This window comes from Podarcis raffonei, chromosome Z (genome assembly GCF_027172205.1).
Source record: "Podarcis raffonei isolate rPodRaf1 chromosome Z, rPodRaf1.pri, whole genome shotgun sequence".
NCBI lineage: Eukaryota > Metazoa > Chordata > Lepidosauria > Squamata > Lacertidae > Podarcis > Podarcis raffonei.
The window spans coordinates 18787508-18812464 of NC_070621.1; the positions used below are offsets into that span (position 1 = coordinate 18787508).

The window sequence follows — 24957 nt, forward strand, 5'->3', positions numbered from 1 at the left end:
CCGCCCATTAAGGGACGGGACGGGCCCGGCTGAGCCGCCTGGAGTTGCGTGCCGTCACTGCTGCTGCCACTGTCACCTTTCCTTCCGCGCCTACAACGTTTCACGCTCCACTACGCGGCTCTCCCGGGCTGTGCGCTGCGTGGAATCCCGGCAGCCCCTCTCCACAGGACCCCCCAAAAGGGGAGAGCGAGACTTTTTATTGCGGTCCCCCGGCGCTCTTTTGCGCGCAGGATGGAGAACCAAGGCGGGTGGCTCTTCTTCTGGGTGCCCCTCATGCTGGTTCTGGTGGCACTGGTGCTGGAGCTCAGCCCACGGGCCAAGTTCAAGGCGAAGATTGGCTTCTACTGCGTCCTCTGCGTGGTTGCCTCCACCTTCACCGCCCCCGTCTGCCTCCTATGGAACCGAGGAAGGACTGTCCACAACATGACGTGAGCTTGGAAGCTTCTCCGCTTCCCCGATCTCCTTTATTTATTTGGGGTGTTCTTTGCAATAATAGCTGAGAGTTTGGGCTACACACACACACACACCATAGCGGGTTGGACTAGATGATCCTTTGCGTCCTTTCCCATTCTACGATTCTGTGACATCCCTCCCACCGTTTCCTTTCCCGGGTCGGGATTCCTTTCCCACTCAGGGCGTGGAGCTCTGCGCGCGCTCGCAAGCTCTCCTCGTGCTTTTCTTTCACGGATGTTTAGCAGGCAGTTTGCAAAGTGTGGCAACGTTTGGAGGCTCACCTCTGCCAAGGACAGGCTCCTTGTTTTCCCCACACACGTGTCTTAATACAAGTGACTGCTTTTTTAAAATTTATGTTTTGCCGCCCTTAAAATATTTGCAAAAATCCACAGAACGCGGCTCATGCAATGTCTTTGGAAGCCGTTTTCTCTGCTGCCTTCTAGCAAAACTCTTAATGCAACCTTTCCGTTTTGGTGACTTGTGGAGCGAGCCTTTTCTGGAGGGAGAGTTTTCCTCCTCCGCTCTTCCGGGTTTGCAAGTCCTGCCTCTTCCTGGAGAGTAGAGAGCAAGCTAGGATAGAGAAATCTCGCTTTAAACCAGCGGTCTCAACAGGTTGAGAAAGGCTGCTTTTGCTTTCCATTCTCTTAAGAAACCTTGATCCTTCACTTCCTCAAATCTCACGCGCGCACACTTTACAAGAGCCCCAAATCTCACACCGGGGTGGGGGGGGGCCGGACTCTCTGTGCATAGAGCAGCGCTTTTCAAACTTTTTCGGCCACCGCCCCCTTGCCTCCATAAACTCAACCCCAGCGCCTGCTACCCTACCCTATAAAAAGACATTGTTCAGAATTTTTTTGTTGGCATCCATCTGTCTCGAGAGACAGTGGAATGCGCCTCCGGGGGTGAAGTCAAACTGCTGTAGAATCACGGTCCCAATAACAGACAATAACAGTAAAATTCAAAACGGCAACAATTAATTGCACATTTACTCAAAATCCAATTAAAACACTTTGGCTTAATTGGAGGAACTTGATCCAGTGATAGCAGCTTTTCAAAGTGTAATAGTCATTTACACCTTCAGCGCCATTCTGCCCCCCTCTTGTCTCTTAGTGCCCCCCAGGGAATCAGCCTCCTCCCGCCGCCGCCGCCCCCGCCATGTTACTGCACACTTTGGGAACCACTTGGTCAGGGTGTCATCTCACACCTCTACCTCCCCTTGCTATTGCAAAAAACAACAAACCCAAGAACAAAATACGCAGCTGGCTGCTCAGAAGACTGCCCCCTCTAGACTTGGGGAAATTGTGCACACCCACCCAGCTATGACAGTTGTCTCCAGCATTCTTTCCTGATTCCAGTCTAAATTAAACCTGCCCAAAGCATTGATGCGTCATCTGTGTACGTTTAAAAAGTTCAGACCCTCCAAGTGCCCCTATTTTCCAGTGACGTTCCTGGTTTAGAGAAGCCGTCCTGGTTTCCGATTTGATCCCAGATTGTCCCACTTTTCCTTAGGATGTCCCTAATTTCATTGGAAAAATGTTGGAGGGTATGGAGTTATCTGACCCCCCAGCCATCTGAAGGCAATCCTGTATAGGGAAGGTTTTTTTTTTAATGTTTAATCTTTTATTACGTTTCAAATATGTTGGAAGCTGCCCAGAGTGGCTGGGGCAACCCAGTAAGATGTGTGGGGTATATATAGTAAAATTATCATTCTGGAATGGGATGTCCCTATTTTCATCGGAGAAATGTTGGAGGGCATGAAAGTTGCTTTCTGGCTTGCATATGCACCACATATTTAGAGCATATTTCCACCCACCCACCCCTGAAGAATCCTGGGAACTGTAGTTTAAGGGAGTTGGAAATTGAAGTCTTGTGAAATATAGTTCCCACGATTCTTTTGGGGAGGGGTGTTTTTAAATGTACAGTATAGCGCGAATTTAGCCTTTTTATAATAATAATATTTTATTATTTATACCCCGCCCATTTGGCTGGGTTTCCCCAGCCACTCTGGGGAATTAAAAATTTTTTAAAAGTGGAGATGTGAGTTTGGACTAGCTTCTTACTATTACACTCTCTCTCTCTCTCTCTCTCTCTCTCTCTCTCTCTCTCTCCTCTTAAAAAAAAGTAGACTGAGATCTCATTTCTCTTCCCTTATTAGTTTAGCATAATCCAATGAAACATTAATGAAATCACCAGCATCTACTTTGCAGGCAGTTTCTTTAAAAAAAAATAATCAGCATATCACCCAACATCTTCAGAGGCGTTTTATCCAACAATATCTCCTTAGAGTAAACACACTGGAATTAAAGGGCTTGACTGATTTGGGTCCATTAGTGTCAATGGACCTATTATTTAACGTGTTTATAGTTATACCTGCTTCCTCCCAAGGTGGTATGCAAGGCAGCTCATAGCATTCAAAAGCAACATTCTAAAATACAATTATACAATAATTATAATACATCAAAGTTGGACCACAACTCCATTGCTTTTTTATCCCCTCCACCCCTTTAGTTTTGGAAGCCAGCTTGTGCTACACAAAACGGGGGTCACAGTTCCCACTTCCATGAACTTGATTTCTTTCTCTGCAAGAGATCCATGATATATTTCCCCCTAATTAAATGGTGTTGCATAGTGGCTGGTCTAAGGGAGCTGCAGCAAAGATAATGAGCTGCTATTTTGAATCAACTCTAATTACAGCACTCTTGCTATGTGTGGTTTCTAGAATCAGGCCCTGCCTGGCAGGTGGCAGGTCAGTCTGGATTTCCACAGCATTTTTTTTTTAAAACACATGCTAGTATCCATACTGCTGAATAACCAACCGCAAAAATATTATGGCAATTTAAATGTTGCCATTATTTTGCATGAAATAACTAGGCCTGCATTTCCATTTCAGAGAGAGTGAGAGTGTTGGGTGGGTGTTTTAGTGCAATAGTGTGAGTTGAAGTGTCTTCGTCTGGCTGCACATACTGACTTCTGAGCAAGCAGAGATCAGCATTCCAGACCCACCCAAATTTTACTTCTTTATAATGCTTCAGGGCATCTAGGTCTGTTGAAAGGGGTGAGAAGAAGATAACCTCTCTTTGTGGACCTTCACTTCCTTGGGTGATCAAGGGACACAACTTGAATTATTTCAAGCATCTAGCCCTCATGGTTACTGAGAGAATCTTGAAATTCACACAACAGCCTTTTAATTATTATTATTTTAAAGCCCCAATTAACTTGCATTTCAACTGGTTTTGATGTTGGCTTTATTGGGACATTTCAGAATTTAATGTGCAGAAGTTCGGAGGTTGGGCATTGGAACAAAGCCACTCCTGTCAATCATGTGTCATGAAGTGATTGCTAATTGTTCTGCTGGTGTGTTTGCAGAAAATGTGTGTGTGCATTCCCTTTACTGCAACTGGAAATATATTGCACCAACATGGCTGTTCTCCAAACCAGGGTGTTTATGTGTACCAAAGTGTTTTTATGCAATAGACACACATATTCCTCTTGTAAACCTTGTAGGAGAAATATAGTACAGTGGTACCTTGGTACTCAAACTTAATCTGTTCCGGAAGTCGATTCCAAAACCAAGGCGCACTTTCCCATAGAAGGTAATGCAAAACTGATTAATCCGTTCCAGACTTTTAAAAACAACCGCTAAAACAGCAATTTAATATGAATTTTACTACTGAGACCATTGATCCATAAAATGAAAGCAATAATCAATGTACTGTACTGTAAAATAAATAAGATAGTATTGTAGATGATAAAAATTAAAATTTTAAAAAATTCTAACCTGTACTGATGATAGTCATTGTTTGGATGGGCTTTTATCCATTTCCGCAGTCACACAGTCAATCAATCCATCAGTAGCTGAACTGGGTTCCACATAGTCACAAAACTAAATTAACCCAAAAAGCCTCAAAAACAAAAACGCAAAATAAATAGCAAAAACAAAAGCGCCAAACTTAATCCGTTCCAGAAGTCCGTTTGACTTCTGAAATGTTCAAAAACCAAGGCGCAGCTTATGATTGGTGCAGGCGCCCCCGAAACAATAGCCAACAGCCACATTGGACGTTCGGCTTCCGAAAAACGATCGAAAACACTTACTTCAGGGTTTTTTGCATTTGGGAACCAAGGCTTTTGAGAACCAAGGTACCACTGTATTAAATAAAAGACCTCTTTATTTAAAGTTTCTTTAAACACTTTTCCTGAAATGCCCTACATGGGAACATGGGTGTAGTCTGGATTTTTGTTGAAAGGGCAGGCCTTTTGTTTTCTGGGGGGCAGAACCTCAGTTAGCTATGTATTTTTATTGATTTTGGAGGGGCAGCTGCCCCTCCCTGCCCCCGCCCCCCCCCCCAGGCTGCTCTCATGGCTGGGAAAACTGAGCTGGTGTGAAAGGGAACCTCAGTTCCACCCCCACCATCCACCATGCCAACTTTTTACTCTCATCCAGAATTGTGTGTCCCTTTCCCTGGTGGATACAATACACAGAAATGACTGCCTTAATAGTATTAAGTTCAGGGTCTAAATTAACTTGAGCTGCACCACCAGCAATTTCATGGTGTAGGCCTCCTCAGTGTGCTCTGCTGAGCCACTCCCAACCCACCCCCAAAAACCTGTGGTCACTTTTGTCAGCTGCCAAGATGAAATCTGGTTACTGAATGCAGCCCTTTCTTCAATACTATGAGGACTAGAACAAACCCTGGAGTACAGCTGATGCCAGTCAGTGTAGACAATATGGAGCTAGAATGGACCTGTGTTCTGACCATAGGCGCCGACTCCATGGGGCTTGAGGGGGCCCGAGCCCCCTCAAAAATTCGTTTGGGGGGGCTCCGCCCCCCCAATAATCTCCGGCGCCCCTCCAGCAGAGCGCCATCGCCGCCCCTCCCCCAGCCCAAAATGCACAGGGGGGGCGGGCTGCATGCCTCCTGCCCTCCCTCCCGAGCAAAAGCTCCACCCAATTTCCTTTGGAGCTGATTAATAGGCGCAGCACGCTCTCCCCTATTCGCTCACGAGGAGGCGGCGCCACTTTATTTGCATATTCATGAGCTTATTTATTATTCATGAGCTTTCCCGGGCCCCCCCAATATTTTTTATAAGTCCGCGTCGCTGGTTCTGACTCCATAAAAGGCTGTGCTCCTATTTAATTCAGCCTTTTCTTCAAGTCCATGAGGACTAGAATGTGAGCAAATGTGAGATTTCTCTCCCCCTCGAGCAAAAATAAATGGCCGGGTTGTGAGTGGGGCATGGGATGTGGGTGTCAGAATTCCCCTTTCACACCCCTTTCCTCCTTTCTTGTGTTGCTCCACACCCTGACAGACTAAAATTGTTTGTGTCCTGTGAGGTATTCAGAGGTGTGTGAGCTCCAAACACACACACCTCTCTCTCTCTCTCTCTCTCTCTCTCTCTCTCTCTCTTTCTGTGTGTTTGTGTGTTGCCTAATGATGCTTTCATGTCAAAAGCTTTACTTAAAGGAGGCAAGTTGAGGCAAGAATTTTGTTTAGCAGGAATGCCTGTGGAGAGGCCTGACACTTTGCCACACGGTCACTTATTTGCATGCTTTTTACAAGGACAACACCCACCACACAAAGGGCAAGAGGTGGGAAGCCTTCCTTTTGCGAGCCCCCCAGGTGTGCATTCCTTTACAGGTAACATTCCAGGGGCCACAGGCCACTTGTAAGTACAGCTGCACACAAGTTGGAGGGTTAGATATGGAGTTAGTCATGTGCAGAGTAAAGTAAAGGTAAAGGGACCCCTGACCATTAGGTCCAGTTGCGGACGACTCTGGGGTTGTGGCGCTCATCTCGCTTTACTAGCCGAGGGAGCCGGTGTACAGCTTCTGGGTCATGTGGCCAGCATGACTAAGCCGCTTCTGGCGAACCAGAGCAGCGCACGGAAACGCCGTTTACCTTCCTGCCGGAGCGGTACCTATTTATCTACTTGCACTTTGACGTGCTTTCAAACTGCTAGGTTGGCAGGACATGTGCAGAGTTGACCTGTTTAAATGTGCAGAGTAGACCTGCAGACACCCCATGCCTTTGGTTTCTTCCCCCAAAGAATCTTGGGAAGTGTAGTTTTGCTCCCCAGGGAGCTACAGTTCCCAGTGCCTTTAACAAACTGTGGTGCCTATAACTCTTTGGGGAAAGCTAAGCGCTTGTAACTTTTTTATTTCATAAAATCTATACAGCGCTTCATGATTTAAGAAAGAAAAACTTTAACACAGTTAACAACAGAGACAAAACAATAAAATTATTAACAGGAAGAATTAACAATAATTTAACACATTCAAAAAGTTAAAATAGCAATAGACTCACATCTGCTTTCTAAATAGCTGCATAGGCTTGTCTACATCAGATTGTTTTTTGCAGGTGCCGAAAAGAGTATAGCAAAGGCGCCTGACCAATATCCATAGGCAGGGAGTTCTGGGGGTTAGAAAAAATTGAGTTCTGAGAGATGTGGGACGGGGTTTATGTGTGATGTGTACCCAGCCTAACACTGGCATGTTAAATATAGGATAGATCTGCACCCTATATTTATCTATTTGTACTTCCCTCAATGAATCATGGGAACTGCAGTTCACCCTTCACAGAACTGCAGCAGGGGCTGTACCTTGGAGCAGCAAACCTTCCCCTAAAAATGAAGATTATTGTCATGGTTCTGAGTAAAGGGCTAAATTTAATAGGAGGTTGCTACTTATATTTAACTTAGGAAGATGCCTTCTACTAAGTCAGACTCTTGGTCTACTGTCTACACTGGCTGACATCTGCTTCACGAGGGGGCTTCTGGAAGGGAGTCTTTTCCCAAGACCTACCTGGAGGAGATCTGCTGGGTGTTGAACCCAGGACCTTCTGCAAGCAAAGCAAGTGATCTGCCACTGAGCTGCAGCCCTTCCTCATACATTTGGTGCCCTCCAGGTGTTTTGCACCAAAGCTCCCATCAGTCCCAGCTAGCAAGTCAAAGCCTTGAACAATTCAGCTAAATGCTTGTTTGCAGAGCCTGCATTAACAGCCTGTCCTAGAAATATTGGCTGGCTCTCCTAGTTTGGGATCCTTCTGACACACAGGAACTCTCTGAGATTGTCCTGCAGACCGGACAGGAAACAACTGGTTGCTCAACTAATCTGTTCCCCCACACACACCCCTTACTGCCAGTCCTCACATTCCCCTCCTAGCAGCTCTTCCCACAGGCCCAGCCAGATGAAGCCTGCAAAAGAAGGAGCAAAAGAAAAATCCTAATGTGTGAGCATTAGCCCCAGAAGCCACTTAAAAAGGGATCAAGGATGCAGCGTGGCCCACATGCAAAGGGGCGGTGATCACACTTACTCATCCTCTTAGAGCCTATAAATAGAAATCCTAGATGCACATTCACCAGGGGTGGCAGAGTTTATTTATTTGCAGGGCATAGTAAGTTCTGGCATCAAGCAAACACAAAGGCCATTAAACAACAAGAGATTTTAAAGTCCTAAAGCAGCAGCTGGAAACTTCTCAGGCCACATGTGGCCCTTTGGCCCTCTCTGTCCAGCCTCCAGTGCTCTTTCCTTGACCACCCCTCTGCCCCCAACCCTCTCCCCATGGGCCCTGCTGCTCCTGGAGTACATGAGTGTGCTTGGAATGTGTCCTTGAGCTGTGACAACACTGCTGGCCTGCCTGAACTGAGACATGTCTATATCTGTATATCTATGTATAGAGCAACCTCTGCGGCTGCAGTTGATGAAACTCTACTCAGAGTAGACCAATGAAATTAGGGAAAGGCCGTGGCTCTGTGGAAGAGCCCCTGATCTGCATGCAGAAGGTCTTGGGTTCAATCCCCAGTGTCACCTTCAGGTAGGGCTGAAGAGTTACTGCCAGTCAGTGTAGACAATATGGAACTGAATGGACCAATGGTCCAATGACTCAATAGAAAGCAGCTTTTTATGTGCCAGGTTCGCACCAGAGGAAAAGACTCCTGTTCATTATCAACCAGGGTTCCAGAACAGCCTCAGAACTTAACAGTGTGGTTCTGGTTTTGCAGTTCTGGGGTTGCACACTTTTTGCAGCAGCCGGATGCCAGGCTGAATAGCGAGATGCCAGTGGACCAGTTTTGGGGATACAGTTTGACATTAAAAAAAAAAGTAGTAGTAGTAATGTTGTTTGTTATACAACCTTAGTGTACCAAGGTGTTGACCTGACCCAGAAAGGCCACCCTGGCCAGTAGGTCACCTCCAGAAGGGATTGATCTACTCCTGTGCCACAATTTAGTGGCTAGTGTGGTTCTTTGGAAAACGTTCTCTGGCCTCCTTGGTCATCAAATATCCCTGCCCTGAGATTTATATAAGCTGCAAAGGGGGTTAATCTGGCCTTGTCCACAAAGGCTGTGATCTAGCTAACTTTGGATTCCAAGAGCCAGGACTGGGTTTGTGTATAAGGCTATGTACACACTGCAAATTTAAAGCAACCCACCCAACCCCCTTAAAAAGAAAAAAAAAGAATCCTGAGAACTGGAACGCTGTGAAAGGTAAAACAAAGTCCCCAGGGCTCTTTGAGGGAAAGCCATGTGCTTCAGATGTTTGGTATGTACACTCAACCAATGGAAGGGAGCCTGTTTTGTTGGCTGGTTCTTGTTTTACAATAATCTTGTTAAGTTTATATTGCTCCTTATTCCTTCCTAGAATGGAGCGGCTCCCCTTTGAAGAAAGTTTGCAGCAATGGGGACTTTTTAATTTAAAGAAAGCCTTTCTTTGCACAGCACATAGTTAAACGATACTCCCATAGGAGGCAGTAACAGTCACCAACCTAGACGGCTTTAAAAAAGGATTATACAAATACATAAAGGAGGAGAGGGCTAATGAGGGCTACTGGCCATAATGGCTGTGCTCTGCCTCCATAGGTGCTTCTGAATACCAGTTCCTGGAAACCACAGGAGGGGAGAGAGATCTTGTGCTTGAATCCTGTTTGCTGGTTTCCCCTTTGGGGTATCAGGTTGGTCACTGTAAGAACAGAGCACTGATCCAGCTGGTGGTTTGTAGATAATAATAATAATAAATAATAATAATAATAATAATAATAATAATAAATTTTATTTATACCCGGCCAGAGCCAGGCTCAGGGCAGCTAACAGCATTAAAATTTCAGTAAAAAACATAATAGGGGGGGGGGACACAAATTTAAAATACAGGTTAAAATGCAATTTAAAATGCAGCCTCATTTTAAAAGTAGCCCATAGATCAAAACCATAAGGGGGAGGGAAACATAAGGGTCAGACTGAGTCCAAACCAAAGGCCAGGCAGAACAGCTCTGTCTTGCAGGCCCTGTGGAAAGATGTCAAGTCCCGCAGGGCCCTAGTCTCTTGTGACAGAGCGTTCCACCAAGTTGGGGCCAATACTGAAAAGGCCCTGGCCCTAGTTGAGACCAGTCTAACCACCTTGCGACCTGGGACCTCCAAAATGTTGTCATTTGTGGACCGTAAGGTCCTCCGCGGGGCATACCAGGAGAGGCAGTCCCGTATAAAGTGATTCAAGGCTGCATAGATGGGTTTTCTGCATCAGCCCTTCCAATTTTATTCTCACAACAACCCTGTTGAGTTGAGAGTGAGAGGGGTTGCTTCAGACTTCATGGCACCTGGGCCTCCCTTTGTGCTGATGCTATGAATAAAGTGTGGCATTTTCATTTGGGCCTTTTCTGAGGAATCTTCAAAGTCCTTAGAGGTGCATGACCAAGTTGTGTGGCAGTGCTGGCTACTCCTGTTTTTCAGAGAATTTGGTGCCTTGAATCAGGCTTACTGTATGAATTTATGGTTCAGGCCTTGTCAGAATGAGGCCACCCACACAGGCAAGAATAAGGAAACAAAACAAAAAAAGGCATTCTACATACCTAGGGACGCTTTTGCCTTTTATGTTTTTAACTGTTTTCTTGGGGGGGGGGTGGATTTCCTGGTGCAGCCGACATCTGTGTCATGAGGAAAATGTTGCAATGCTTTCTGATAGGGCTGTGGTGGTGGTGGAGCTGAGTGTAACATCATGACCCTATCGTCATTTCAGTCCTGGGTGAGGGTTCAAGATGCTGTAATCAGAGAGTAACTAAAAATCATGACATAAGGAAGTCAGAGAAAGTTGACTGTTGCAAAAACGCCGTGTTCCTTTTCGACAAACACTGTTTCCTGTGTGCAAAGTCTGTCTCTGTGTGTGTAAGGTTGTGTGAGTGAAGGGGGAGGAGGGAGAGGTGGAAGGCAGCAAGTCTGCTCTGGACAAAGAGAGGCTGCCTTAGACTGAGTCAGTCCATTTAATTCAGTGTCACCAACACTGACTGGCGGCAGCACTGGCTTTCCAGGGTTTTAGATTGGAGACATTCCCAGCCCTACCTTGATATTCCCAGAGGGATTGAACCTGGGCCCTTTGCATGCAGAGCAGGTGCTCCATCTCTGAACCCTGGTCCTTCCTCCTGGACAGAAGGTTGCCATAGAACAGGGGTCAGCAAACTTTTTCAGCAGGGGGCCGGTCCACTGTCCCACAGACCTTGTGGGGGGCTGGACTATATTTTGAAGAAGAAAAAATGAACGAATTCCTATGCCCCACAAAAAACCCAGAGATGCATTTTAAATAAAAGGACACATTCTACTCATGTAAAAACATGCTGATTCCCAGACCGTAGGTGGACCGGATTTAGAAGGCGATTGGGCCGGCTCCAGCTCCCAGGCCTTAGTTTGCCTACTCATGCCATAGAGGATGTTCCTCCCCCCTGTCTGCAAAAAAAACAAACAAAAAAACTAAAAACTAGCATGCTCTGTTGATTTTGCAAAGGAGGAGATGGAAGTGCCATGGCTTGCAAAACTGCAATGGATTGGCTCTTACTTCAGAACCATGGAATGGAGTCTTTCTTCATAGGAGTGGACCATTGCCAGAGGCAGGGCATCTCCACCTAGGGCTGGGAGTGAGTCCCCCCCTGCCCCCGCCCCAGTTTGCTCTGATTCAGTGAAAGGCAGTTTCCTAAAAAGAAGAAGAATACCACCTCAAGTGTTTCTAATGCTCTTGGGGTGGCTAACAACTGTGAAGCGAGGGCAGTAATTTTAGCAGTGCTTTACAGTGGTACCTCGGGTTACATACGCTTCAGATTACAGACCCCACTAACCCAGAAATAGTACCTCAGGTTAAGAACTTTGCTTCAGGATGAGAACAGAAATTGTGCTCCGGCCCTATTAGCTAAAGTGGTGCTTCAGGTTAAGAACAGTTTCAGGTTAAGAATGGACCTCCGGAACGAATCAAGTACTTAGCCCGAGGTACCGCTGTATTTATTTATTTTCCTCTGGCAACAGAAAAAAAGTTTGTTTCATAAGGTTGTTATTAGAACTGGACGTCCTCCCATTAGATGAGGCTAGGTACAAACGCAAGCATACCTGTAATGGATCCTGGAAGTCCGTTTTTTCCTTGGCTGTGCTTTTACTGTACTAGGCTACGTGTGGACATGAGCCTTGGTGGATCAGGCCTAAGGGGATCTTAGAGTAGTCCAGGACCCTGGACCCAATAAATTCCCTATGCAAATTACTCTAATTTGCACATGAAGATTTCCCAGGAAATTCACATCACCAGATTAAGAACATAAGGAGAGCCGGTTTGATCAGGCCAGTGGCCCATCAGGCCATGCTGTCCTCACAGTGGCCAACAAGTTGCCCCCAATAGGAAACCTGCAAGCAGTTGGCACGAGGGTACTCTCCTCTCCTGTGGTCCAGAAACTGGCATTCGTAAGCATTACTGCCTCCAACTGTGTATGCAGAGCATTGGCGTTAGGGCTACTAGGCACTGAACACCTCATCTCCTCCATGAATTCATCCAATTCTCTTTTAAAGCCATACAGGTTTGGTGGCCATCAGGGCCTCTTGGTCCTGGCCCACTGATGAGGCTGTGGGAGACACCCACCCTGAATGACAGACACCCAGGGAGGTGGCACCCACTTTGCCTCTGTCTCCAGTGGAGAAGCATCACCCTCAAGTGGCACAAATTTCTGGAGAGGTCTCTTTTAAATATTGCGAGATCTCATGGAGCACGTGAGACTTCACAAGACTTTGGCAGTATCTTGCAAGATGATATCTTGCAAGACAGATGTCAGATGTCAGAATCCGGATTCAAGAAATTGGATACATTTGTCCAAACTGACAAGAGCTCCACCTGCTCAACTGCTTTGAAGCGTGAGGGAAAAGCAGCCAGGCCGGTTTCTGGGGATGCGGCCTTCTTGCTGATGAGTTAATTTGCTGCAGAGCATCTAAGGGAGGAAAGGTGGTTCCAAACCCCAAAGCACTAAAAAAATTCCTCCCAGTAGCACCTTAGAGACCAACTAAGTTTGTTATTGGTGTGAGCTTTCGTGTGCATGCACACTTCTTCAGATACAGGTTTACTACACCTATCAGCTAATCACCCATTCCCACCACCCTTCTGAGTAATACCCCTCCCCACCCTCTCACTATATATAAAGTTCTGGTGACTTCTGTTTCAGTGTATCTGAAGAAGTGTGCATGCACACGAAAGCTCATACCAATAACAAACTTAGTTGGTCTCTAAGGTGGTGCTGGAAGGATTTTTTAAATTTTGTTTTGACTATGGCAGACCAACATGGCTACCTACCTGTAACTATTTCATGACTGTTTATTAAGTTTCTGTCCTAGGATACAAGAAAGCTAGTCTCTCTAGCATAAGATCACCCCCAGTGAGCTTCAGGACTGAGTTGGGAGGGATCTGAACCCTGGTCTCCATCAGGGCCTAGTCCTCATTTAATCCCCACAACAACCCTGTGAGGTAGGTTATGCCGAGAGAGGTAGTTACCAGCCCCCAAGGTCACACCCATGACCTTTGTGACCAAATGGATGGATGGTTTCTCCCAGGGCATAGGGACGTGGGTGGCCTCTTGGGCTTGCCAATCAGAAGGTCGGCGGTTTTAATCCCTGCAACAGGTTGAGCTCCCGTTGTTCAGTCCCAGCTCCTGTCAACCTAGCAGTTTAAAAGCATGCCAGAAAGTTGGAGTAGATAAATAGGTACCGATCCAGCAAGAAGGTAAACGGCATTTCCTTGCTCTGCTCTGATTTCGGTGTTCCGAAGCGGCTTAGTCATGCTGGCCACATGACCTGGAAAAACCTGTCTGCGGACAAACGCCCGCTCCCTCAGCCTGTAAAGCGAGATGAGTGCCACAACCGCAGGGTCGTCTGTGACTGGACTGAACTGTCAGGGGTCCTTTACCTTTACCTTTTGTCTCCCAGGGCACCCTAGCAACTATACTCCAACACACTACAGAGGCAACAAGCCATTCTCGGCTTTTGAAGCTGGAAGGTGGGGCAAGTTACACATTATCCCAAGAGTGCACACACTAGCTGGAACACTCATCCACCACTCGTCTGCTCTCACCTGAGAGAGGGCAGGGTCCACTCCGCTGCTCTCATGTGCCCAGGGAGGAGTTCTCTGGAGAGAAGCCAGCTGCAGAAAGGAAGAGGCTTGGTGCCTCGTGAACCAAGCAACTGAGGACCTCCCTGTACTCCAGCCAGGGTGGCAAAGCACTTCATGCTGGTCAGTGTAGACACAATACTGCGCTAGATGGACCAAGGGTTTGACTCAGTATAAGGCAGCTTCCTAGGGACACGGGTGGCGCTGTGGTCTAAACCACTGAGCCTCTTAGGCTTGCTGACAGAGCTCCCATTGCTCTGTGCCAGCTCCTGCCAACCTATCAGTTTGAAAGCATGCCAGTGCAAGTAGGTAAATAGGTACCGCTGTGACGGGAAGGTAAATGGCGTTTCCATGCGCTCTGGCACTCATCATGGTGTTCCGTTGCACCAGAAGCAGTTTAGTCATGCTGGCTACATGACCTGGAAAACTGTCTGTGGACAAACGCCAGCTCCCTTGGCCTGAAAGCGAGATGAGCGCCGCAACCCCATAGTTGCCTTTGACTGGTCTTAAACATCCAGGGGTCCTTTACCTTTACCAATGCAGCTTCCTATGTTCATCATCATTACCATTATTAATATGTTCTTGTATAATTCAGCCCTTTATTGAGAACCATGACAACTTGCTTGTTCTTCTTAGGGGAAGGGGTACAGCTTGATGAAAGCACATCTGCTTTGCATCTCCTAGGTTCAATCCCAAAGGCAATTACAATGCAGCAATAATTTGTGTTGTCATGATTCAACACAAATTCAGCTGTTGAGGGGTGTCTGGGGTGTTGGGGAGTACCACTGGTGGGGGACATGCTGTGCTCCTTCCGGGGATAGTCTGTCCACCTTGGGTCCCCACCCTGCACTCAGCTCTCACCTGTGGCCCCTAGAAGCTGCCAGCATGCAACAGCAGCTTCAACTGGCCAGCTAAACCAGGTGAGGAACTTCCCCTGAATGTGAAGATAGGCTGCGGTGGACAAGACCAATAGTGGGTCCAATGGTCAAGAAGGTTTGAAGGGAGACCATCTAGGAGAAGGAAAACTCTGATCTTATACCTTTGCTGCCTTGCGGGACATCTTCTGGAAAAGAGAAGACTAAGCAGTAAACCCTACACAATTCCGGAGTGAAGTCCGTGGGACGGTTGGGTGGCACCTTGTATGCCTCCTTTGGGCAACTCCTTCAGCCAGACTGGTGCCAAACATATAGCTCTGGCAACTACCAAGTGGCTTTAAGAGAGGATTGTGGAGAAAGACAAGACTATCAATGGCTAGTTGACATGATGGCTATGCTCTACTGGAGGCAAGATGCCTCTGGACGCCAGTTGCTGGTAATCACAAGAGGAGAGTTTCTGCTGTTGTGTGCCTGCTTGTGAGCTTCCCATTGGAGGCATTTTGCTGGCAACTGTGAAAAGACAACGTTGGATGAGATGGGCCTTTGGTTCAATCTCATGGAACTTTGAAGTGTCAGGCATAGCTCTAATGGCTTTAGCCCAAACGTAGCAGAGTTTTCCTGCACAGCGAAGAAGCTAGTTGAGGTGGAAATGACTAGTCAGCTAGACTCAGAATAACTATTTACAGGATTTATTAAAAGGAAAAATAAAACCAGCAGAGTTTCTGCATACAAAACAAAACAAAATAAATCCTTTCTTTCTCTCTCTCTCTCTCTTAACCATACACAGCACTCCTAACTCCTAACACACCCCTAACATCACACTGTGCTAGCAATCCCTAGATAACAGAGTTGAGTTCTGGTCGTTAACCAATCAGAGTAAGTAGTTTCTAGGTCAAGCAGACCTGGGCTTTCTGCCAAGAGTAAATTGACACTGCCTTGAGTTAATTGTGCGAAGCCAGAATCTGTAAGTTTCCCATGAGAACCAATTAACAGAAACTGAACACAATCAGCAGGACTCTGCCTGTGGAGGACTACTGTGTTTGCAGGCCTTCCATCCCCAGGGGCAGTCTAGCTCAGAAGGGCAGTTGCCGGGAGGTACAGGTGGGGAGAGTTGCTGTTGCATTTGTGTCCTGCTTGGCGACTTCCCTTTGCAGCACCCGGTTGGCCACTTTGAGGACAGAATGATGGGTTAGATGGGCCATTGGCCAGATCCAGCAGGCTCTTCTTACCTTCTTAAGGTGGGTGGTGTAGATTTCCTGGGAAATTTTCATGTGCAAATTAGAGTGATTTGCATAGTGAATTTATCAGGGTCACTAAACTTTAGCCTTACTGAGATCATCTGGATGACTGTTGCTAGTTCTCCTGCATGTTGAAGAGGCCAAGCTGGCCTCCATTAACATCACAGAATTGAAGAGTTGGAAGGAAACAGAGGGTCATCTAGTCCAAACTCCTGCAGTGTTGGGAGTTGGCCATTTATTTTCTCCGCTCCCATGTTGTGCAGAACAGACCTCCAGCAGAGATTCATCAGGCACCCTCACTTTTGACTTTCAGGCATCTTGGTTTTGTTTTGTTTTTATGCTGTCCTTTTATATTTTTTGTTGGGGAGGTCAGTCTGGATGATGCCCCAAGTCCTTTCTGATTCTGGGGTCCCGTGCCCAGTGAGGGTTAGCATCTAATGGAGGAGGTTGCTGAACAGGTCAGACAAGTTTCTTCGTAAGAACTTAGCTCAGAGGTGTTCAACCTTTTTGTGTCCATGGCTCCCTTGACCAACTACATTCTTTCTGCGGTTCCCCTGTGGGGAAACATACTCTGAGCCTCAGAAGCTGTTATGCCACCCCTTGCCGGCAGCCCCTCACCCCCTTTTGAACACCCTCCCTTGTGTTCACTTGGCTTCCTCTCCTTTCCCCCCTTCTTGGGAGTCTTCTGGGCAGCAGCTGCAGCCGTCCCAGTCTCAGAACCGTCAAAGGAGACTTGGCAACTGTGAATGTGAGGCTTGCACCTTACTCATCTTGGGTGGCAGCAGTGGGCACCACCGGGCCTGCCTGCCAAGCCTCCCACTTGTCTGGCCATTCCGAACAGCCAGGGCTGACAGGCTGGCTGGCTGGCTGGGCTCCCTCACCCACTTGCTTGCTTACTCCAAGGCAGCCTCAACTCCTGGCCAGCCCTAGAGGCCCCATTCACCTGTGGAGCTTTTAGCCAGGGCTGCTGCAGCAAACAGCCACACAAGTCTTTGGGAGGCAGAGGTGCAAGAGGGCATCAGAGGAGGAAGGGGAGGAAAGAGGGACAGAGGCCAGTGTTGCCCGCGGCACCCCTGACCATCATTCAAGGCACCCCAGGGTACCACGGCACACTGGTTGAAAATCCTTGCCTTTGCTGGCCACATACACATTCTCATCAGCATCCCCAAAGAATGAGCCAGGTTGCAAGAACTACAACTAAGCAATGGGGCCCTCCAGACTAATAGGGGGGGGGGGAGTGAGCTTTCCTCCACCCCTTTCACCTACTTGCAAGGGGGAAACAAGAGCCAGAGAGGTGTGTTATGAGCTGAGCTGGAAGCAGCCTGGAAGCTGGAGACACAGAGACCTGCTTGCTGTGTGCTGGATCCAAAGCTATGACTAATGGAAAAGCAAGATTTGTTGGTGCAATCATTATTATTATTATTATTATTATTATTATTATTATTATTATTATTATTATTGGGTGGCTTCCAACAAAGATTAAAAACACATTAAAATGACACACATTTAAAACTTACCTGAACAGGGCTGCCTTCAGGTGTCTTCTAAATGTCAGGTAGTTGTTTATCTCTTTGACATCTGATGGGAGGGCATTCCACAGGGCAGGTGCCACTACCGAGAAGGCCCTCTGCCTGGTTCCCTGTAGATTTGCTTCTCTCAGTGAGGGAACTGCCAGAAGGCCTTCGGCGCTGGACCACAGCGTCTGGGCAGAACGATGGGGGTGGAGACGCTCCTTCAGGTATACTGGGCCGAGGCCATTTAGGGCTTTAAAGGTCAGCACCAACACTTTGAATTGTGCTCGGAAACATACTGGGAGCCAGTGTAGGTCTTTCAAGACCGGTGTTTTGTGGTCTCGGCGGCCGCCCCCAGTCACCAGTCTAGCTGCCACATTCTGAATTAGTTGTAGTTTCCGGGTCACCTTCAAAGGTAGCCCCACATAGAGCGCATTGCAGTAGTCCAAGCGGGAGATAACTAGAGCATGCACCACTCTGGCGAGAAAGTAGCAGGCAGGTAGGGTCTCAGCCTGCGTACCAGATGGAGCTGGTAGACATCTGCCCTGGATACAGAATTGACATGTGCCTCCATGGACAGCTGTGAGTCCAAAATGACTCCCAGGCTGCACACCTGGTCCTTCAGGGGCACAGTTACCCCATTCAGGACCAGGGAATCCCCCACACCCACCCGCCCCCTGACCCCCCCAAAACAGTACTTCTGTCTTGTCAGGATTCAACCTCAATCTGTTAGCCGCCATCCATCCTCCAACCACCTCCAGGCACTTGCACAGGACCTTCACCGCCTTCACTGGTTCTGGTAATGCTATGAGCCCCTCCATCCTATGCTCAGGTTGTGCATATGTGTAAAAAGAATCACATATCCTGAAGACACCGCAGCGTCCACTGACCTTCATTCCAAGGAATTCAAAACCATGGTTAAGCACTTGGAATCCCTGGAGTCTCCCACTATTTGGAGATTGGGGTGGCATGTAACAATTTTTTCCTCAAGTAGCCAGTCACTTTTCATGTGATTTTATTTGTTTAAAATGCTCCCATTACCTGACCTCTCATTTCCTCTCCTGCCTACAGGATCATCAAAAATGTTGTCCGGAGCTTCAAGTACTTATATGGGCTGAGGTTTGACAAGAAGGGCCTAGAGCACTTCGAGGTTGAGGGGCCCTGCGTCATCGTTTCGAACCATCAAAGCATCTTGGACATGATGGGTGAGAATAGCCAGAAGAAGCTTCCCCTTGACCCAGCACTCAAAACTGGTTCATGTGATGATGACATTTTCCCAGAGTAGAACAGAAATATAGAATATAAAATGCAACATAATTTGTATAAACATGAACAGCTAAGTGAGGCAGCAGTAACTAAACAACAACAACAACCAGAGCTCACCTAGCCCAGAATATAAAATACAGTTCATTGCACAGGCTGCCTGAAACATGGTATTCAGAGCCTTTTTTAAAGAGTTGTTTGTGGTGATGTTCAAGAGGTTAACAGGCAACGAATAGCAATGAACTACAAAGCTGTGGAACCACCACTAAAAAGGCACCCTCTCTCTAGAATCCCCACCAATTTCACTACCCGAAGGCAGAGGGCAAATGACTAGGGCCAACATTTCCAATCTTTAATGTGCAGGCAGGTTGAAATGGGTACAAATGGCCTTCCAAATACCGGTAATTGTTGTCCCAAAGCATTTTGGGCTTTAAAGAATTACACACACAAAAAACCCACAGTGCTTTGAATTGGGCACCTAAGCACACCAACCAGCAATACAATGGAGATGATAAAGGCATTTTGAAGTCTGGTGGCTGCTTTTAAAACCATCTGAAGTCTCTGAGCCATCTATAAGGGCAGCCCCATACAGTGCTCATTACAGAAGTTAAGCCTAGATCTAATTAGAACACAGATGGCTGCAGCTAGGTCCACTGTAAGACATTTTAAAAAATATATATTAGTTGACTGAATATCTGTTGGCTGCTCAAGCACAGATGTCTAAAGATTAAATCAGGGCAGGGAACCCTTTTTAACTTGAGGGCTGCATTCTATTAGAAACCCATAAAGGGGTCGCATGCTAGTGGGGGGTGGAGCCATAGACTAGGACCTGAGTGTTACAGCAGATGTGACACTTAACCTTTTGTCCAGTGAATCCTGCGAAAGTTGGAAGTTTCGACAAAAGGACACCCTGCACATCTCTCCATCTTCTAAATTTAGATCAGGGGTTGGCAACCTAAGGCCCATGGGCCGGTAGCAGCCCACAGGGCTTGTCTAACAGACCCATGACAACCCCTGCCACCCCCCAGCCCACTCTTACTGGCACAGCACAGGGACTGACTTCTGGGTTGATGGCGCCTGTGTGCATGTGCACAGGTGCTCCTCTGACCTGGATGTGCACCAGAAATAGTGTGTGTGCACGGGCACTCCCCTGACCCAGAAGAGCGCACGTGCACATGCACATGCACATATGCTCCAGCCCATCCTCCGACGTACAGAACATGGACCGGCCCATCATCTGGTAATCTTGCCAACCCCTGGTTTAGATCCTATCAAAGCATCAACATAGTTTTGAAAGAGGTGCAAGGTTTATCCTGTTTGTTTGTTTGCTTGCTTGCTTGCTTGCTTGCTTGCTTGCTTGCTTGCTTGTTGTTGTTACCTGCCCTTCACCCCAAGGCCCCAGGACAAGTTACAAAATTAAAACAGTTTAAAACAACATACAACTATAAAAATGAAGTGGGTCCTTATGCAGGAAGAGGACCCTCTGTGTTAACCTCAGCACCCAAGAGGGTCTGTAGGGAAGGAGGGGGTCTTTCAGGTATTTGGATCCTGAGTTGTTTCAGGTCTTTGAACACTAAAGTGAGCACCTTGAATTGGGACCAGAAATGAACTGGTGATTGGTAACTCTCTCACCAGCCCTGTAAGGTTGGTCAGGCACCAGCGGCGTCTTCTCTGTCCAGATCTAACACTCCTGCCCTGTGTTGCCGCAATGGAGACTCCCTGATAAGGGAAAGGGAGAGGATCCGTACTGGACCACAGAGCAGAACTCAGCATCCCGCCTGCTCTCCTATCCCTTTAGGCTTGATGGAGATCCTTCCAGAACGCTGCGTCCAGATCGCGAAGCGGGAGCTCCTCTACTTCGGCACCGTGGGCCTCATCATGTACCTGGGTGGTGTCATCTTCATCAACCGGAAGAGAACCAGCAACGCCAAGTCCGTGATGGCCGGAGTGGGCCAAGCCATGATGAAAGACAATGTGAGTTGCAGGCAGGAGGCGGGTTGCAAATATGTTTGCATGTGCATGCACTTGAGAATTGTACTGTGGCATTTCATCTCCAGTAGTTTTATCCAGTGGTTTTATCCTAAAATGCCACTGATCAACTCAATGAAACCTGCAAAGTATTACCTGTGTATATCAGTCACTTGTGAGAAGGACAGTTATCCTTTATTTCATTGTATTTAAACTGTGGCATCTTAAACTCAAGGGTTGGGTCCCAGGTGGTGTCCTGCAATGAGCACATGCAATGACACACAGGGTGGTCCTTCTGGCTAGGTAAAGGTAAAGGTACCCCTGCCCGTACAGGCCAGTCGTGTCCGACTCTGGGGTTGCGCGCCCATCTCGCTTAAGAGGCCGGGGGCCAGCGCTGTCCTTCTGACTATTCCCACAGTGACCCTGTGAGGGAGGCTAGGCTGAGAGGCAGCGACTGGCAGCCAAAGTACCTCCAGTGAGCTTCACTGCCAAGTGAGGAGTTGAACCCTGGCGTCTCCCAGGTCCTAGCCCACATTTAATCCCCGCAGCAGCCCTGTGAGGTAGATTAGACCGAGAGACAATAACTGGCCCAACGTCACACCCAGTGAGCTTCATGGCTGAGTGAGGATTTGAACCATGGTCTCCCAGGTGCTAGTCTGACACTCTAACCACACTCGCTTTATAGGACATCATCTCAGTAATCCTAGCAACAATCCTGCAGGGTGGGCCAGAATTATTTCTTGCCTCCCATCTTGTAGCAGATGGTAGACAGAGGGATATTACTCTCTTAAGACAAAGTGAAGTGAATTCATAGGAGACACAAGGTTTGAACCAAAGCTCTGAGAAGCTGAAGTCCTTCTAAGCATCATGGCAGAGTGGGGGTTTGAACCCTGGCCTCTCAGGTCATGATCTAGCACTCTAACCACTAGAACACACTGTCAGACTTTGAGAGTTGTATGTGTCTTTCTACAGGTCAAGGTGTGGATCTACCCAGAGGGTACCAGGAATGGGAACGGGGAGTTGCTGCCGTTCAAGAAGGGAGCTTTTCATCTTGCTATTCAGACACAGGTAACCAACGGATTTGTTCATGCAAAGCATGCACAGTGGTTAGAGACCCCACCCCATCTTTATTCAGCATTTTGTACTTGTTTAAGGGGTGGTTACAAGCAAACGGAGACTCATCCTGATTTGCTTGTGTTTAGTATTTACATACCTTCCCATTAATCATTAGTTTACCACACTTTAAAGGTAAAGGGACCCCTGACCGTTAGGTCCAGTCACAGACAACTCTGGGGTTGCGGCGCTCATCTCACTTTACTGGCTAAGGGAGCTGACATTTGTCCGCAATCAGTTTTTCTGGGTCATGTGGCATCATGACTAAGCCACTTCTGGCGCAACGGAACACTGAAACCAGAGCAGCGCATGGAAATGCCATTTACCTTTCCGCCAGAGCGGTACCTGTTTATCTACTTTCACTTTTTGGTGTGCTTTTGAACTGCTAGGTTGGCAGGAGTTGGGACAGAGCAATGAGAGCTCATCCCGTCTTCGGGATTTGAACCACCAACCTTCCAATCAGCAAGCCCTAGGCTCAGTGGTTTAGACCACAGTGACACCCTTAAACCCCCTTTAAACCATTAAACCCCCTTTCATTGCATGAAATTTGGAAGGCAATGGAAGAGTGCGCCTTTGTGGGTGAAGTCAAACTTTTGGAGGGTTACAGTGCCGGCTGTAGCTGTAGAGACCGATGCAGGAGAGACATGTTTCGTTGCAGCATGTTGTTGCAACAACATGGTTGTTATGCTGCAGGTGCATCTTCTCTGTGGTCATCCCAGCGGTCATTTCTCCTCTGCTGGTCACTGTTATGGATGCACAACTTGTCTGTCTCTAGGCACTGCTGTCATCTGCATGGGATTCCCACACGGTGGGATTAATGTTGCCAGCCTTCATGCCATGTTTGTAGACATCTTTGTAATGTGGAGTTGGTCTGCCTGCAGGCCTGGTGCCTGAAGCCAGCTCCCCAAGAGAGCATGCCTTTGGGGATCCCCAAGGACGTGCATGAACCAAATGTTCCAGTACATGCAGTGGAATCACCCCCATTAAATAGTGACAAACAGAGGCCAGCCCATTATATGAAGCCCAAAAGAAGGTCCTGAGTGCAGCAGTCCTCCTCTGCCGTTATTCCTCAGCAACAGAGGTAGACTGCCTCTGAGCATGGAGGCTCCATTTTCAGCTATCATGCTTCCTGCAGTTGGATCAGGCCATTTAATCCAGCATCCTATTCTCAGAGTGGCCAACCTGATGGCTATATGGGAAACACACAAGCAACAACTCACACCTCCATCAGATTCCAGCAACTGTTATTCAGAAGCATTGCTGCCCCCAACTGTGGAAATGAAGCATAGCCTTTATGGCTGCTAGTGCCCTTCCATAGCCCTCTCCTCCAGTCATTTGTCTAATCCTCTCTTAAAGGCATCTGTGCTGATGACATTGCTGCCATTTCCATAGTGTAACTCTTTGTGCACTTTGTGAAGAAGGACTTTCTTTTCTCATTCAGTTTTATTGGATGTTCTCTCATTCAGAGGGAGTGAGGAATAGCTTTTCTCTATCCACTTTCTCCATGCCAGGCATCATTTTGTAAACTTCTATCATGTCGCCTCTTACTTGCTTTTAATTGCACTGCTGTTGCATCAGTGTCACCTTGCAGAAGATACCCATTCCAAAATCTGTGAACCCAGAGGGATCCTAGGGCCAAAAGTGGGGTATAAATCCTTTTTTAATATGCATGCAGTAGCAACAACAGCAGATCTCTTTGAGGTCAGTTGCTAACCATTCCCCATGCCTTCTCTTGTCTCCAGGTCCCAGTAATTCCTGTGGTGTATTCCTCCTTCTTATCATTTTACAATTCGGAGAAGAATCTCTTTACATCAGGTATGGTAGTGGCTGGTCTGCAAACTGTCCTCTTCCCAGACCCTGTGCATTATTTTTAAAAGGAGAGGTCTGCCTGGTGGTCTGGACCCTTGCACAAAATAGCCAATATTCCAAAGCCCTTTCAGGGTTAATTCAGGGGGGTTGCTGTCACTGGAGGCTGCCCCATTGACAGGGACTTCTTGGTGTTGGCTCCCCATTTTGTGTAATGCCCTCCCTGGCAAGGTGCATCTGTATCTCTCACTACTGATTTCCAGGAAGAATGTTTAAACATTCCCAGTTATCCAGGCACTTGGTGGCGTTTTTTAGTGTGGCAGCATCTGCACGTTGGAACTCCCTGCCTGTTGACATCAGACAGACACATTTGCAGTACTCTTTTCGGTACCTGCTAAAAACATTTTGATTAGACAAGCTTGCCCAGATGTTTAGAAAGTTGATGCCACTTTTAAGCTGGCTTTAGTGTATTGTTATCTTAGCCTTTCAGAAATCTTAGATTATTGTTGTTGTTTTCTTATCGATAATTTAGTTATCTTTTTTACAACCTCTTTGTTTTTTGTTTGTTTTTTTACAGTCAAGCGATGTATAAATTTGACAAAATAAATACATAAATAATTTGTTTACCCTCACCAGGCAAAATCCAGATCGAAGTCTTGCCCCCCATACCAACCGAGGGTCTGACTACCACAGACGTTGACGACCTCACCAACAGATGTTACAGCAGCATGAGGGCGACCTTCCTCAGGCTGTCGGGGAGGCCCAGTGAAGTCAACGGAGAGGCATCCAGCCTTGCACAGTGACAACTTTTTGAAGACCCCCGTGCAAAAGATGCACACCTTTCGAAACGACCTGTTGCCAAAAACGAAACTTTGTGGTGATTCTTCTTTGCTTAGGATGGAGCAGGAAAGTTCACAAACTCTTCCTCAAAGTCCTAGGGAAAGGGAGATGGGGAAGGGAACGCCTCTGCATATATCTATCATTATCATTCCTGTTCTCCTCTTCGGCTTCCCCTCCCCAGACCAGCCACCACCAACGCACAGATTACACTCTCCAACTTGTTGCTGTGACCCTTCAGAGTTTTGGGGGAAAGCCCCTTTGACTGTCCAAAATCCAGGCAGAAATGTGTTCATTTTTTTCTCTCTCCTCTGCTTACTTGAAAGGGCTTGGATCTCACCTGTTCAGCCATTCCCTATGTTCTAGGGTTATTGTTCCTTCAGCCACACCTCATCTCTATGGGGCTCTAGGTTCTGTCCCCCCTTCCCTTTGGAAGTTGAGAACAGTGTTAACAACTTTGCCTCAAGTTTGTATAACTGGACAGAGAATTATGAAATGATGTCTCT

General features: G+C 47.3%; 1 protein-coding gene across 1 annotated transcript; it reads left to right on the forward strand.

Moving 5' to 3' along the window:
* AGPAT2 (1-acylglycerol-3-phosphate O-acyltransferase 2) lies at window positions 1–24434 on the forward strand. The gene is made up of 6 exons (XM_053373470.1): window positions 1–428; window positions 18536–18669; window positions 20526–20701; window positions 21668–21763; window positions 23551–23623; window positions 24251–24434. The coding sequence occupies exons 1-6, from the start codon at window positions 232–234 to the stop codon at window positions 24415–24417; spliced, it is 843 nt and encodes a 280-aa protein (XP_053229445.1). The 5' UTR covers window positions 1–231; the 3' UTR covers window positions 24418–24434.
* The last annotated feature ends 523 nt before the right edge of the window (window positions 24435–24957 follow it).

Excerpts from the sequence above, each read along its gene's own strand:
- AGPAT2 (XM_053373470.1), top strand. The coding sequence starts at position 232 with ATGGAGAACCAAGGCGGGTGGCTCTTCTTCTGGGTGCCCCTCATGCTG. Across the intron at positions 429-18,535 it reads AGGACTGTCCACAACATGAC|GATCATCAAAAATGTTGTCC; the intron begins GTGAGCTTGGAA and ends TCCTGCCTACAG. Across the intron at positions 20,702-21,667 it reads AAGCCATGATGAAAGACAAT|GTCAAGGTGTGGATCTACCC; the intron begins GTGAGTTGCAGG and ends GTCTTTCTACAG.